The sequence below is a fragment of the Heloderma suspectum genome, chromosome 5, assembly GCF_057233095.1.
Source record: "Heloderma suspectum isolate Gila_16-S chromosome 5, 16-S_ref, whole genome shotgun sequence".
Lineage (NCBI taxonomy): Eukaryota > Metazoa > Chordata > Lepidosauria > Squamata > Helodermatidae > Heloderma > Heloderma suspectum.
The window spans coordinates 33,090,727-33,105,627 of NC_139462.1; the positions used below are offsets into that span (position 1 = coordinate 33,090,727).

Below are 14,901 nucleotides of genomic sequence, written 5' to 3' on the forward strand. Positions count from 1 at the left end.
TAACCTTCACTACATCTTCTGGTAGCGAATTCCATAGGTTAACTATGCATTGTGTGAGATTGGTTGTGACACTTTGTACATGCTCTTTACACATGGTCAAAGGACTTTGTACATGTTCAAGGGCTTTTCCCCTTGTAAAGTGGGACGATGGTGAGCCTACCAATTGCCTCTTGCCCAAGCATTCACAAAATCCCAGAGCCTGCTTTGACCATTGCAGAAAAGTGAGTGTAAATAGGGTTGTAAAATAAATGTAAGGAGCTGGTAGTCATCTCTATGAAGAAATGCAGTCGGAACCACAGTAATTGCTCATCACATCCTACCTTAGTTTACACTAACCTTTCTCCACCTGGAGAAAGATTTTCATACCTGTGAGTAGGTGTGCATAATTGCGTGGAGGAATCTGGCAGTGTGAGAAAATATTTTATACATGAGAAAAATCTAAAGTGTATTTATAATTCCAGCCACGGGGAAAAACAACTGTTCTGTACTGAAGCAAATTATGGCCAGTGTTGTTTTTGCATTATTCAGTCCCATCTTGGTGTGTAACTGGCCTGACCTTAGTGTCTAACATCAAACAGAGGAACGTGACTAAGCCATGTTCAGCATGAAGAGGGTCACTGGAATTGCTCCGGTAAAGCACTTATTTTTAGAATATATATCCTGTTATCTTCCATACACTCACTGCAACCACACCTACTCCCACACCACTCTGCTTCTGACACATTCCTGGAAGCAAGTGATCGCACTGAGATCAGGGAACAGAGCTTGACTCCCTCATGAAACTTTCCGTGGGAATACTACTAATCACTTCCATGATGGATGCAAATCCACACTGAATGTAGACCAAGTGAGTCTGTTCCCAAAATGGTGAAGCTGTGATGGCCAAAGGTACAACCACTGCCTTCCCCTTCTCCTGCCTGAAGGCCAAAAAAACCTACCTTGGAACAGGGAAGAGGGAGGTAGGCACTGCCAAGCCCTGATGGAGCATCTTTTACCACCAGGGACGGGGACTACAAGTCCCAGGATCCCTTGTGGGAATCTGATGCCCCATGCATAATTCCTGCCAAGAAGCATCCATTTCGCATCAGGGATTCTGGGACTTTTAACTCTCTGCTGGGGAGTGGGAGCTCCTGCCTCTATGTCCCCCTGCCCTATAGCAAGTTGTTTGGTCCTGGGACAGAGGAAGGAGCTGGAACTGGTGATCAGCCATCCCTAAAAAGATTGAGTCATGGCACAGGAAGGCCTGGACCCTTGCCCATCCTAGCTTGTGAAATTGGCCAGGTCTCAGCTGGGTATTTGGACTTCAGAGGTGGTTAATGTCTCCTTGAGGGATGGCTGTTGCAACCTGCATTAGCACCCTGGTTGCCATTTTTCATCCCCACAACATCCCTGGCCCAGTATCATTCCAGGGTAGTGTGTGTGTGTGTGTGTGTGTGTGTAATGTGGGCCACACAGACAAGTGTCAGAAATATTCTACAAAGTTATCCTTTTCATTAGGGAAGGTGGAAAAGAAAATTCTCAGAAATTTTCCCAGAAAAATATTTTATGGGAAATTTCAACCCAGCGCTAATTCCTACTGGGTCTTATCTCTCGTTAAAATCACCAGACTGAGAAGCCAGCTGAGTATTGCCTCCCCCAAACTAAGATTCAGAAGAGTTAAAAAAAAAGGGGGGGGGAGGAAAGAAATTGTATAAGGAGGATCAAGATGCCATTACTCAGAGCAACAGGGTGACATTTTGTAAGACACACACACAACAGCCCCCCCCCCCATTAATTTGAATGGTATGCCACCATTCAAAATATGCATTGGGCCTTACTAGACCAGCCTGGAAGGAAAAAGAAGAACGGCTAAATTCCCATTTATTCAAGATCATAGTTGGAAGGGGCCTATAAGACTATCAAGTTTAAAAGATATTTAAACAGAAAACCTAGATTGGACAAAGCTGTGGAAAACATATTTACAGGAGGGAAAAAAAACCCCTTCCAAGAGCTGGATACTTTGCCTAAGTAGGTCAGGTCACTTCCAGTTCTAATCCATGAAAAATGTAGAAGATGCTATTGGGTCAACACAAATAGGATTAGGGTAACTGTGTGAATGTTTTGATTACTAGCAGCATGTCTCAAGTACTGGAAATATTCCTAAAGTAGTTTACGATCACCCTAACTCTTGATATCAGCAAGGAAGAAGCAGGATTGATGACAACGATATTTAATTGCTCTCGGCCTTATGTATATAATTTAAATGTCCTTATATACATTGAGGAATGAGGCGAGTATTTGCAAAAGGGAAGGGGTTTGAAAACATAAGCCTCTCTGCTAAAATACTTATAAGCCATTTTGAATCCAGATAAAACGCACTTGAGTCTCAATCAGACTTGCAACGGGGCTTGGTTTCTGCCCACCTGCTCACCCTCCTCTTCCATTTTCTCTCTCCCTCTCTGCAAGCTAAGATAAGGGGACACCATTTATACATAGGTATACAGGAAGTTGCCCTATGTTAAGTCATACTATTAGTCCATTAAAGAACATTGGTTATTGGGTGGATTAGTAATGTAATAAGATAAATAAATAAATAAATAATAGCTCATTGTCATCTACACTAGCTTTCCCCAATCCCGGTCCCTCCATATGTTTTGGAGTACAACTCCCATCAGCCCCACCCAGTATGACCAATGGTCAGGGAGGATGTGAGTTGTAGTCAAAAACAGGGGGGGGCAGAAGGTAGATCTCCAGATGCTTGGGACTACAACTCCCAGAAGCCCCTGCCAGCATGGCCAATGTTCAGGAATGGTGGGGGCTGAAAACAAAAACATCTGGAGACCTACTTTCTGGTCCAAAACATCTGGAGGGGCACAGGTTGGGGAAGGCAGGTCTACACCGACCAGCAGCAGCTTTTCAGGGTTTCAGGCAGGAGCAGAGTAGGCAGGTGCAAAAGAGGGCAAGGTTGCAGCACCTTTTAATATCTGTGTAGAAGAGATGTAGCTTGTACAGCAGAGATGCCAGAGACTGAACCTGGGACATTTTGCATACATGAGTGTTGCCATTCATGCTTGTGGAGAAAAGTAACACTTTACTTAGAGATACTGCCATTGGGAGAACAAAGTGTACCCTCTGCTCCTGACAGTGGGTGGCCTGGACTCCGCTAACATGGATCCTTTAGTCGGTTCCACATCTTTCTGCTCCATTGCTCCTAAACCCACCCTTGCAATACACTTGTACTCCTTCTGCACTCACCCCACCCATCACAATGGTGGGCGTTTTGCTAATAGATAATTCACACAAGACCATGAAAACAGAGCGAGAAGAGCAATTAAAATCACAAGGATCTTATCACAACACTCCAAAATGGGTGGGTGACTCTATCAATGAGACCTGCACCATTTGTTGGTGACCAGCAAATTAGGACGCTGCTGTAAGTAGAGTGTTCCAGAGCAAGAGGCCACCAGAGTAATAGGCCTTCCACCAGCTCAAAGAAGACAAAACATGTAGAACCAGGACCAGCTGAATGAATTGCATTCTCCTGTAGGAAGAACATTGGCTAGCAAGAGCACCAATTTGGAAGGGGATCAAAACATCATTCAGTCCAGTCTCCACCCCAAAAGTCACAAGTGGAAAATGCCCAACATCTTAGAAAACACACATCTCAGTAAGGTACCAGAGAAGTAGACCCAAGCGGATCAAACAAACTGTCTAGATCAAATACTGTTAGGAAAGGCAGGGAGTCAGTGGTGTAGGGTCTAGAGCAGGGGTGAACAGAAAGCAGATCTCCAGGTGTTTGGAACTTCAACTCCCAGAAGCCCCTGCCAGTAGGGCCAATGGTCAGGAATGCCTGGAGTGGGTCCAAAATATCTGGAGATCTACTTTCTGCCCATCCTTGGTCTAGAGGCCAACCTAGTGGCCTCCGGATATGTTGAACTACAACTCAGATCATCCTAGCCAGTATCTGGAGGGCATCAGGCTGGGCAGGGCTGTTCTAGAGTGTTAGGTGTGGATTTGAGAAGCCAAGCATTAGGTTTTCTTGGGCAAGTCGCTGTCCAAGGTTGTCCAGAAGCTAAAATGCCACTCATTTGAGGAAGGAGCTCCTTTGGGGTAGGCCTGTCCAGGCTTAAAGGCATCTTCCTAAGCTGTTGTGGTTACTTAGCAGCAGTGGTAACTGTTACCAGCAGGCACAAAGACCAAGCCCTGAAATAAACCCTCGGCCAGCTTTGTTCATCTTCTTTACCAAACCCAGTATAGGGCCTGATAAGGAATAACATACTTCCTTCGGCTTGTTCGTGGGCATATCCTGTAATGCCATATGTGTCATCACTTACCATTAATATCTTTCAGAAAGAACAGTAGATGTGTTGATTAGGGGGAACATGGGTAGATCTCATGGGATTCTTCTTCAGGAGTAATTGAACAATAACTTTTTTTTTTTAAATCATGGCTCCCCCCTCCATGTAAATGTCAATATGTCCAAGAGCAGGCCTTTTGGACCATGTTGTGAATCTGCCTCCCTTTCCTGAAATGTGTTTATCTCCCCGGTAACTGAAATCCTGAACAGCCATTACATAACAGAGTTCCTACATAAAAGAATGAAAGCAGGGCTGGGGTCAGGGACCCGTGGGCAGCTGCCAGGCCCCACTGCTGACACCACCATGTCCCCCTTTTTTCTCACCCAGCACTCCAAGCAGCATTAGGCAGTTGGCTCTTCCCAGCTCTTCTGTTTCCCACAGTGCCCCAGCCCCTGGAGCATTATGGGAAGTTAAACATATGGCTAGATAGAGCTGCCCAGTGGTGCTTGGAGTGCAGACACCACAGCCAGTAAGCATACCAGAGGGCGATTTGCCTCCCCCCTCAAACCTGGAGCCTGCTCCCAATGAAATAAACTAATTGAATATTAAACATTTGGAACATATATAGAAACTAGCAGGGGAGCATTTCTTCTATCATGACCTAGGAATGCTGGAGAAATTCAAGACGGACTAAAATGAGCTCAGATTTCTAAGAATCCGACTTGCGGAATCTGCTGCGGAATGACCTCCTCAGGCCATGTGGAGTCCGTGGGCTTTTGGATCTTTTTTTTTTTTTTTACTTTCCCAAAGTGTGTGCATATTTATTCATTGGGAATAATTGAATGGAATGGGCGACAATACATGACATGTTACATACTAAGGTAACTTATGAAAATTGTTGCAAAAGCTCTTATGGAATTATTTGCATGTTTTTCCAGACAATGAAAAAAATCCGAATCTGTCTGTGAACGGATGATGGAATGAAAGGCGCCTGACAATGCGCAAAACACAGATGGAAAGAATTTTACACAGTTCGTACATCCCTATCATAGCTCAGTGAATGCAACCACCAGTGACTGCAGTGAATATGTTACCATCTGGCAACATGGAAATGCATGTGCATTAACTGTGTGTATTTCTATTATGCTGCATAGAGATCCCCATGCAGTAGCCTCTCCAGCTGCACACATTTGGGCATTAGGCTCTGTTTACCAATGAGGAAAGGCAACATGGATGCTCAGCCTATTATTATTCCCATTGTTCTCTAGATCAGGACATTGATTTGCACCTTTGTATCAATGTCATTGAATGTCTTTATAGGCATAAATGTGCTTGTGATGCAAAATCACATACAAAAATAATTGCTCTGAATTATTTTCTGGCCTCTAGTTCTGTTCATTGCTGACATCCATGCATCCATCCATCTACACAAGAGTGGATGCCAAAAAAACTTTTCCTTTAGTAAATATAGGAACACGGAACCACCCATTCGCTGTAGCAGTTTCATGAGCTTGTGTGCTTTAAGGCATTTTATACCTGGTAAGCAACATTGTAAAAGGGAGTCTTCATGATATTTTATATATGCATGTATATATATTCTAATCTTTATGTGCATCAGCCTGGAGTTTATGTGCTGCCCATTATCCAAACACTTTTCTGCAGAACTTAGAAATGGCCTTAAAGAAGGGGGTTGAACTTCTTTCAGCCTGAGGGCCAGATACAATTCCGGAGAAGCTCTTGGGGGCTGCAATGGGGGGGCAGGGCTGAAGGCAAATGGGGGTGGGGCTAAAAATATCAAAAATACCAGCATATTTTAGCTAAACCTAACTAAACCTTAGGAGAGGGATTTCAAACTTTTAGAATAGGAAGACAAAAGCCAGGAAACCACAAAATGATTGGCAGTCAGGGAAAGGGGAGTGGAGGGGGCATTTCCAGTTGGGGGGTGCTGGGGGCTGGATTTGGCCCATAGGTCTGAGGTTCAACACCCCTGCATTAAAGTCTGCATCCCCTGGCAGTGTTGCTTTCTGATATATAGGGCACAGAGCTAGGGCTGTTAGAGAAATCCGCAACAGAACCAAATGTGTTTGGATTTTCATGAATCTGACCCACGGATTCCACAGCGGACTGGCTTTTCCCCCGTTGGGCGAATTCTATGGACTTGCAGACTGGCTTTCTAACTTTCTGAAATGTACACAAATTTGTTGTAGAAAAATATGTAAAACAAACAAACAAAAAACCCTGGTCAAAAATGTGCATTTCCTCCATAGGCTAAAGCGTGAAGATGCACATTTGGGGGGCATTTACACATTTTTGCAGGTGTGAAATTGCACAAATGAGCATTTGCACTAATTCAGAAACAACAACAAAAATCTGATTCTATCAATGGGCGAAAGACAGAATGAAAGGCTCCTGAATTCTGCAAAACACAGATGGAACGAGTTTTACACAATCTATACATCTCTGTGCAGAGCTGAGTTTTCCCCTATTGCTCCCTGTTCATTTTGCTTTTGGAAAGCCATACAATTCATTCAAAGCTTAACAAATGCAACAAGGCTCCTCCTTACACTAACAGCATCAGATAGCAGAAAGGGGGGCTCCCACAAGTATTTCCAGAGCTCAGCACCAACATGGCATGGGTTTGAAGGCTGACCTTTCAGTCACAGCACCATTCATTCCAATCTCCTTCACTACAGCAATGAACAGTTTGAACACCAATGAACCTGATGAATAATGTAGGTTATGCTACACCAGATTTTTTGTTTATTTTCATTTCGAATGAGTAACCCAAGGACAAGACTTTGATTCAATACCTGTGATTACATAATCATTTAACAACAGGCATTCTGCTAGATGATTAGTAGCCATTCAGTCACCTAGACTGTTACAATACCTGTGAAACGGCTATGGAACTTTTTAAAAGCTACAACTAACTATACACAGAATCAAAAATTCCTGGCTTCATGTGGAATCTTTCCAAACACAATGAAAGTAACAGCTCCAATTGCTCTCTGGCTATCATTTTGAATCATATTCTTCATTTTGCCTGAAAACTAAACAGCACTACAGACTAAAAACAACATGGAGTGCATCAACTGTCTGTATCATCGAGTTACTGGAATCCAGAGTAAATGTAACAAAAGGAATAATTCTTGATCTGCAGTACGAACCACACCAGAATAAGATCTTTGCCATCCTATTCTCCAGCTATTTTTCAGAGGCTGGAATGCTATACACTTGTCTGTGTTCTTGTTTTCCCCCCGCCCTGCCCTGCCCCTGCCATCAAAATTACAAATAAAATTAGAAAATGGCAGTAAATAAATAATACACACACACACCTCTCACCTATTCCCTCTCCTCTCTATATATAATATAATCAAAGTAAACCTCTGCTTTGCAGCATATTATGTATCAGTCCAAGTCTGCATACACTTACTTGGAAATATGTCTCATTGACCTCAATGGGACTTGCTTCTGAGTAGACACATCTAGGATTGGGACAGTGCAATGGTATGCATGATTACTCAGATGAACATCCCACTGTCTTTAGTGGGTCTTACTCTGTAGTAAGTGTGTTTAGGGATGCAGCCTTATCCTTGTTTGTAATACCCAATAATATGAATGATAACTGTTAATTTCTAAAGGGTATGCAGTATTCAAGAAACTAATATTGGCGGGAAATTCTGCTAGTGGACCATTAGGGACCCTGTTTTACTGCTATTGCTGGTGGTGGTGCTAAAAATGATGATGATGATAATGTTTTCCCCCACCCTCAAATGCCAGGTTTATGAGTATGTAGTTCTTCAGAAGAATTTACCAGCAAGATATATTTTTTTCTCTTTGAAGACATGCAAGTTCATTTAGAAAGAAATAATTCTGTTTCTCCCTTCTGCTCTAGATTTGCAGTCACAGAGCCTCATGCATGTGGCAATGAAGCATTGTGAAGAAGTGGCAGTAATTTAATAGTCTTTTACTAGTTAGAAATCCCTACTGCTCCAAGAGGTTGATTAAGAAAGCCAAAAGAGTGGCAAAGAGGAACGTGCCCTTACCACCAACACAGCAGAGTCTGAACAAAGCCAGAGAGAGGAGGGCTGTTCCAAACCGCTTCATAGCTATTACTCTCTGTCCCGCAGGGATCCCTTTTCGAAGGCAGCAGCAGGCACAAAAAATTCTCGCCCGTTTGAGATGGGGCCTTAATTAGCCAGAGGGAAAGGTGTGCAGAAAAGAGACTGTGAACAGCCACTGCCCATTCTGGCTTATTTTGGGGACCTTGATAAAGAACGGAAGGAAACATGACAGACTCCCTCCGGGAATTCAGCATGGAGCAGATTTATTGTTTCAGCCCTTTAACAGGAACTCCTTCTCTTTGGCAGGCATTTCTGTTTTTGTTACTACTTTATTTTGTTCTTCTTCAACCTCAGGGGTCAGGAAAGGTTTTAAAGTGAGCAGATCTTTCTTTAGAAGAGGATCTGATTTATGCTTTTAAAAATGTGTTTGAGGAATACACATACACAGTTGTGTTCATGTATAAGGTAAAGTTGAATAATGCTATTATTACATTTGATTCCCCTTGCCTGCTTAAAATAAACATCATAAAGAGTCCAACAAGTTAATCTTATTGTTCAAGACTAACAATGCAATCCTATGAACACCTACTAAGAGGCTGAACATCGGTGCAAAATCTGGCCTCCATGATGTTGATGGGAGCAATTTGCTCAGCTGACATAACACCAATTCTATAACAGTTTTGCTGGTTACCAGTTAATTTCAGGGCTGCTGATATTGACCTTTAAAACCCTAAATGGCTTGGGACCTGGCTACCTAAAGAATTGCCTTCAGCCATAAGAACCTGCCCAGGTTCTAAAAACCATTGGGCCAGTTTGCACAACACGAGGGTCGTTAATAAGCCACAGTAGCTTGTTAACCACTTTGCACTAGCCAGTCATGTGCTGGCTCAGGTAACATAATTACCCTCGTGGGCGCAACTTCTCATGTTGTCCGAACCTGGCAAGGTTGGCTTATTGGGGTGGTTAACAAACCAACCAGAACCCATGGCCTATTGAAGAGTTGTGGGGTGGTTTGTTAGCCACCCCAACAAGCCAACCTTGCCAGGTTTGGATGACACAAGAAGCTGTAGCAGGGGCTTGAATAGGCAACCTGGTGGCCACAGGTGCCACAACCCATCATGGTTTAAATAAGCCACAGTGGGCTTTAAATCAGGGTGCAGAACCTCAGGCCTGGTGGCCAAACCCAGCCCCATTGCGATCTCAACCTGGCTTTCCAGGGTTTTCCAGATGGCCCCACCCTCTTCCCCTGGCCCCACTCCCTTCCCCCCAACCACAGATTGTTTGGGAGTTTCCCAGCTTTTGTGCAGTTTTCCCCAGATCCTAAAAGGCTGAAATGCTTAGTTACGCTAAGCCTGAGGTTTAGTTACTGGCAGTAAGCACTTTAAGCTAAAATATGCCGGTATTTTTGGTCCTGCCCTTTTTGCTTTCAGCCCTGTCCACCACAGAAATGCAGCCGAGAGCTTCTCTGAAATGGAATCTGGCTGGAAGAGGCTCAACACCCCTGCATTAAACCAGGCCCAAGCGAATATTCATGGAGCCAGCTATCAGTGGCTACTAATCATGATGGATACATATTACCTCCAGTATCAGAGGCAATGTGCCTCTCAATGCCAGTTGCTGGGAAGCATGAGCAGGAGGGTGCTACTGCACTGAACCGGATAGGGGTCTTTGGTCTGTTCTTCTTAACTACCGGAAACAAGGCGTTTTCTGCAGCGACACCACCAAGACTCTGAAATTCCCTTCCTTAGGAAATCTCTCAAGTTTCCTTACTGCATGCTTTTAAGCACACTTTCAAAATGCTTTTATTCTGGAAGGCTTCTTATGATTCATTTCTCAGTGTGCTGATTGGGAATGTTCCATTTTAAGTGGTGCTGTTTTTATTTATTGCTTTTTACTGCTTTGATCTTATTGTTGATTTAATTGTTGTATTTTTGTATGGAGATTACCTGTAAGCAGCCTCATGTGATTTACCCTCCCTGAAAAGGCGAGCTATAAATCTGTAATGAAATAACAAAATAAATGAAAGACATTTTGTTGTGAAAAAGAGGTCTTTCCTTTACTGATAGCCCATATCCGTCTTTGGTTATAAGGTGAGGAGTGCTATTCTTGGCACGGCAATGTGCAGCTCATCAGAAACAGATCCTAATACATTTATGGTGGAGGGGCCATTGAAGAAAAAGTTGTTGGATTGCTGCCAGACAAGATGTCATGTTTAGGAGATTGGAAATCTGGGGACAAGATATAGATAAATTGAGGCTCACCGCTTTTGTGAATAATGGACTCCCCCAGTATGTGTTTATGAGCCCCACATCCTGCTTCAGCCTAATTAAATGGGAAACAGTGAGTCAGTGTCCTTGGCATCTTTTGTTATTTGAAATGCATGCACCGATTATACTCTTGGCTGTCTTGCAGGAAGCAAAACAGAAGCCATGTGTTAGGGCCAAGCCTTGATTTTCCAAAGACTGTGTAAGCTCATCCACTGTCAATCACAGCATGATCCAAATCACATGTCAGGTGAAAGCAGCAATGGGAACGGAGAAGATAAGATGGGGTGGATGGGGAAAATGTTTAAACTAAATGGACACAGGCACAACAACTCTATACCTTGCAAACATATCTGTTTCAGCCCTTGTGGCTAAGTGATAAATTACAAAATCACAACAGTACTGTGGCTTCAGGAACAGGCCAGGCAGTCAGATTTTGTGGGAACATTTTTAGTATCACATCCAAGGGCTGTCTGAGGCCAAATGTCCATGTATTTATCAAGGGGAAGTGGATCAGGATGGATCATTACAGGTAGAAGTAATCATCCGAGAGAAGCAAAATTACCTGCTTAAACTTCAGATGGAGAGGAAGGTTCTTAGTTCCTTACATGGGGAAGGACAGTGGAAAGTGGTAAGAATTTATAACTATACACCCAAGATCCTATCCTGTCATCCAGAGGGTGACCTGCTTTAACCTTGCCAAAGATCTCTGGGGTGGATTTTCCCATAGACCCTGAGTGATCTGGGGCTTTTTATGAGATGAGACACTCTAGTACTGAATTAGCAGCAGGGGATTAGAATAAATGGCCCACAAGACCCCCTCCAACTCTATGATCCCATGATAATTAGTTTGTGCATCCCATTGTTCCAGTAACTTCTATGCCTATCGTGTTTTGTGTGCGTATTTTAATTTACTGGGAATGTGTTTGTTTGCTTTAATTCATTGGCTGTAGCCGTCCACTTCAGGGGGCAGGAATTCTGTGCGTCCGGAAATTATGTCAGCAATTAACCCCAGCCAAAAATATCTAGGCCAAGTCAACATCATAGAATAGAGGTCTTAGACATGTAGATAAAGAGGTTCAACTTCCTGGTGTTTAGCATTGCTAATGGTCATCTGTCTTTTATTTCCAAGCAAATACCAGGCTTGATAGTGGCTTGCATTACTTTTCTACAACTGCAATTATTGCATCATTGAATGTCTTCCATGTTTGCCTTACCATTCCTTTCTTGTAAATGTATATATTCCTGATTCTCATATCTCCTACAGCTCTACCAACAGGCATTCCTTGAGACTAGGGATGGATGAACCACCCTGCGCCCACCCCGTGTGAAACTTGCCAAACCACCACCACTTACCTGCCCCTGTTCAGCTCCCTGGATGAGCTGTTGGGCAGTCTGTGGGTGCCTGGCCAGTGGTGTGCAGCCACCCGACCCCTCAGCGAGCTGCCATTGTTTTATGTGAAAGGCCTTTTTATGCAATTGGCGGCCATAAAGTAGCCATTTGTGCAAGATTACAGGTGTGATTCACACCTGTAACCTTGGGTAAATGGCCACTTTATGGCTGCTATTTGCGTAAAAGGTCTTTTACATAAAATAACGAGCTGCCATTTTTACGCAAACTGGCGGCTCGCTGAGGGCTCAAGAGGCCTCATGCTGTTTGCTGGGCACCTGGAGACTGTCGGGCGGCTCGTGCAGGAAGCCAAACCGGGGCAGGTAAGTGGCAGCTGTCTGTGGACTGGAGGCTGAGCGGGGAGGAGTCCGCCAGACTCTACTCCCTCTCAGATTCCCCTGACATCCCCATTTGAGACACAGTAAGAAACAAGGTGCATATTCTGACCCCAAATGTTGTCTTGTTACAGTGACGACTAGTAGCTAATTCATATGACCAGCTGGTAGGGATGCGTGATGATTTTGTTTCAGTTTGGTTTCTTTATTTCAAAAATTTCTTGGCCGCCTTTCAGGGCAGAAGCCCTCCCAAGGCAGCTCATGGCAATGAAAATACATAAAAACAGTTAGACTATTAAAAGATATAACAACATAATAAACACAATAAAATAGCAGTAAAAACAACAACAAAAGCCGACAATAAATCCACCACCAACAGCAAAACAGCAACAACAGCAATCATATCACGAGAAGGCCACGGTAAAATAAAACATTTTCAAGGCATTCTTAAAAGCCTGTAATGACGGAGCATAGTGGACCTCCGGTGAAAACTTGTTCCAAAGGTGTGGGGCCACTGCAAAGAAGGCCCTCTCTTGTGTGGTCACCCACCTAACTGCTCACACAGGTGGGCAGATTAGAAGGGCCTCTCTTTCTGATCTTAAAGTGCAGGCAGGCTGATATGGGTGAAGGCAGTTCTTCAAGTAACTTGGTCCCAAACCATTTAAGGCTTTGAAGGTCAAAACAAGCACTTTAAATTGGGCTCAGAAACACACTGGTAACCAGTGCAGCTGGCGCAGTATAGGCGTTATGTGATTGAATCGCCTCGCTCCCACCAAGACTCACGTGGCCGCATTCTGCACCCGCTGAAGTTTCCAAACCATCTTCAAAGGCAGCCCCACATACAACACATTACAGTAGTCCAGCCTGGAGTACTGTCCATAAGAATTTACGAAAATTCGTAAAGTTCATATTCAGGAGAGGAAGAATTAGAGATTTTAAAAACTTGAATGCAAGAGAAAGTGAAACTGAAAGGTTCATCCAGCCCTACCATCGGGTAGTGTAGTGGCCACTTTACATTGTTAGATCAATTGGGTAACTAGCATAGGTCACAAGTAGGTGTGCCGATCATGAAATCATGCTCTTGGCATGCCACTGCTAGGCTGAATTTAGGGTGCTTGGTAGTGCTGCTTAAGGGCGCAATCCTATGCATGTTTAGACAGAGAAAAGGCCTACAACTCCCAGCATGCCCCAGCCAGCTTATCTCTTCAGCTTCATCAGCAGTTTGGTAAGGAAAAGCCGTGGGAACTATGCACACAATCAGGGCAAGCTTGCTGGATCAGGCAGATAGACTAATAGCTGGGTGGTACAATTAAGAAGTGCTGGTCTGCTGTTTCCCAGCTCTTTAGCTTCCCCTTCAAAGAGGAACCAAGGAGGAACCATTTTCACCATGGGGAGATGTCCTCCCAATACAAATACCAGCTGCAGAGATCTTCCTCAGGTCATGGCGAGAGAGGAAAGGGTTATATTTTCCTTCCATGACTGCTATGTCCTGACCATTATAACCCTCCCCCACCCCACACACACATTAAATACAAAGATGCATTTAACATTACATTTGTTTTGGCCTTCAGGCTGGAAGGAAATGTGTGTGGGGGTGGGGGTGGGGGTCTATTTGTAAGTAGAGATGTCTCATCTTGGGCCTCATTTGGAGTACTGTGTCCAGTTCTTGGCGCCACATTTGAAGAAGGATGCAGACAATCTGGAGAGGGTTCAGATGAGGGCAACGAAGATGATCAGGGGACTGGAAACAAAGCCCTATGAAGAGAGACTGAAAGAACTGGGCATGTTTAGCCCTGAGAAGAGAAGACGGAGGGGAGATAGGATAGCACTCTTCAAATATTAAAGGTTGTCACAGAGAGGAAGGCCAGGATTTCTTCTCGATCATCCCAGAGTGCAGGACACGGAATAATGGGCTCAGGTTACAGGAAGCCAGATTCTGGCTGAACATCAGGAAAAACGTCCTGACTGTTAGAGCAATACAACAATGGAACCAATTACTTAGGGAGGTGGTGGGCTCTCCTACAGTGGAGGCATTCAAGACGAGGTTGGAGAGCCATTTGCCAGGGATGCTTTGACTTGGATTCCTGCACTGAGCAAGGGGTTGGACTCGATGGTCTTATAGGCCCCTTCCAACCCTCCTATTCTATGATTCTATGTCCATTGCTGGGAAATCTGGCCCTATTTGGGCTTGCTGGACTTCTGCGGCATGCCTGACTGGGCTTACTTTTGTGAGCTGAGCCATGCAGTTCCCCCAAGTTCTGGGGACTTTTTACACATTTGTTACACCTTGGCTGTGATTTGCACAAGTTGCAGCTGTGAACTGCACAAATTTGCATCATTTGCACAAATTATGGCTGTAAATTGTGTAATTTGTGCAAAATATGTAATTTACAACCATAATTTGTGCAAATGTTATTGGATGCAAAAAATCTTTTTAATGGAAATTCCACCAGCTTCCCCAACTTGTTGCAAACTGAGTTGGCCCAGCTGGCAGAAGATGGAATGGAATTTGCAGGGATGGAGCTGACAAAAGCTTGTCAAGTTGCACCCTACAACCCTATTCCTCTGACA

General features: G+C 44.0%; 1 protein-coding gene across 4 annotated transcripts in view; it reads right to left on the reverse strand.

The window, feature by feature from the left end:
- Positions 1 to 8,546, reverse strand: part of EMCN (endomucin) — an 81,448-nt gene extending 72,902 nt beyond the window's left edge. For 2 of the 4 annotated variants that reach the window (XM_084860238.1, XM_084860237.1), the window contains exon 1: positions 8,324 to 8,546. In XM_084860238.1, coding sequence (XP_084716364.1) covers positions 8,324 to 8,384 — 61 coding nt within the window. In that variant the 5' untranslated portion in view covers positions 8,385 to 8,546. The remainder of the gene's footprint in view (positions 1 to 8,323) is intronic. The other 2 variants (XM_084860240.1, XM_084860239.1) reach the window with 2 other exon arrangements.
- Between the last annotated feature and the right edge of the window lie 6,355 nt (positions 8,547 to 14,901).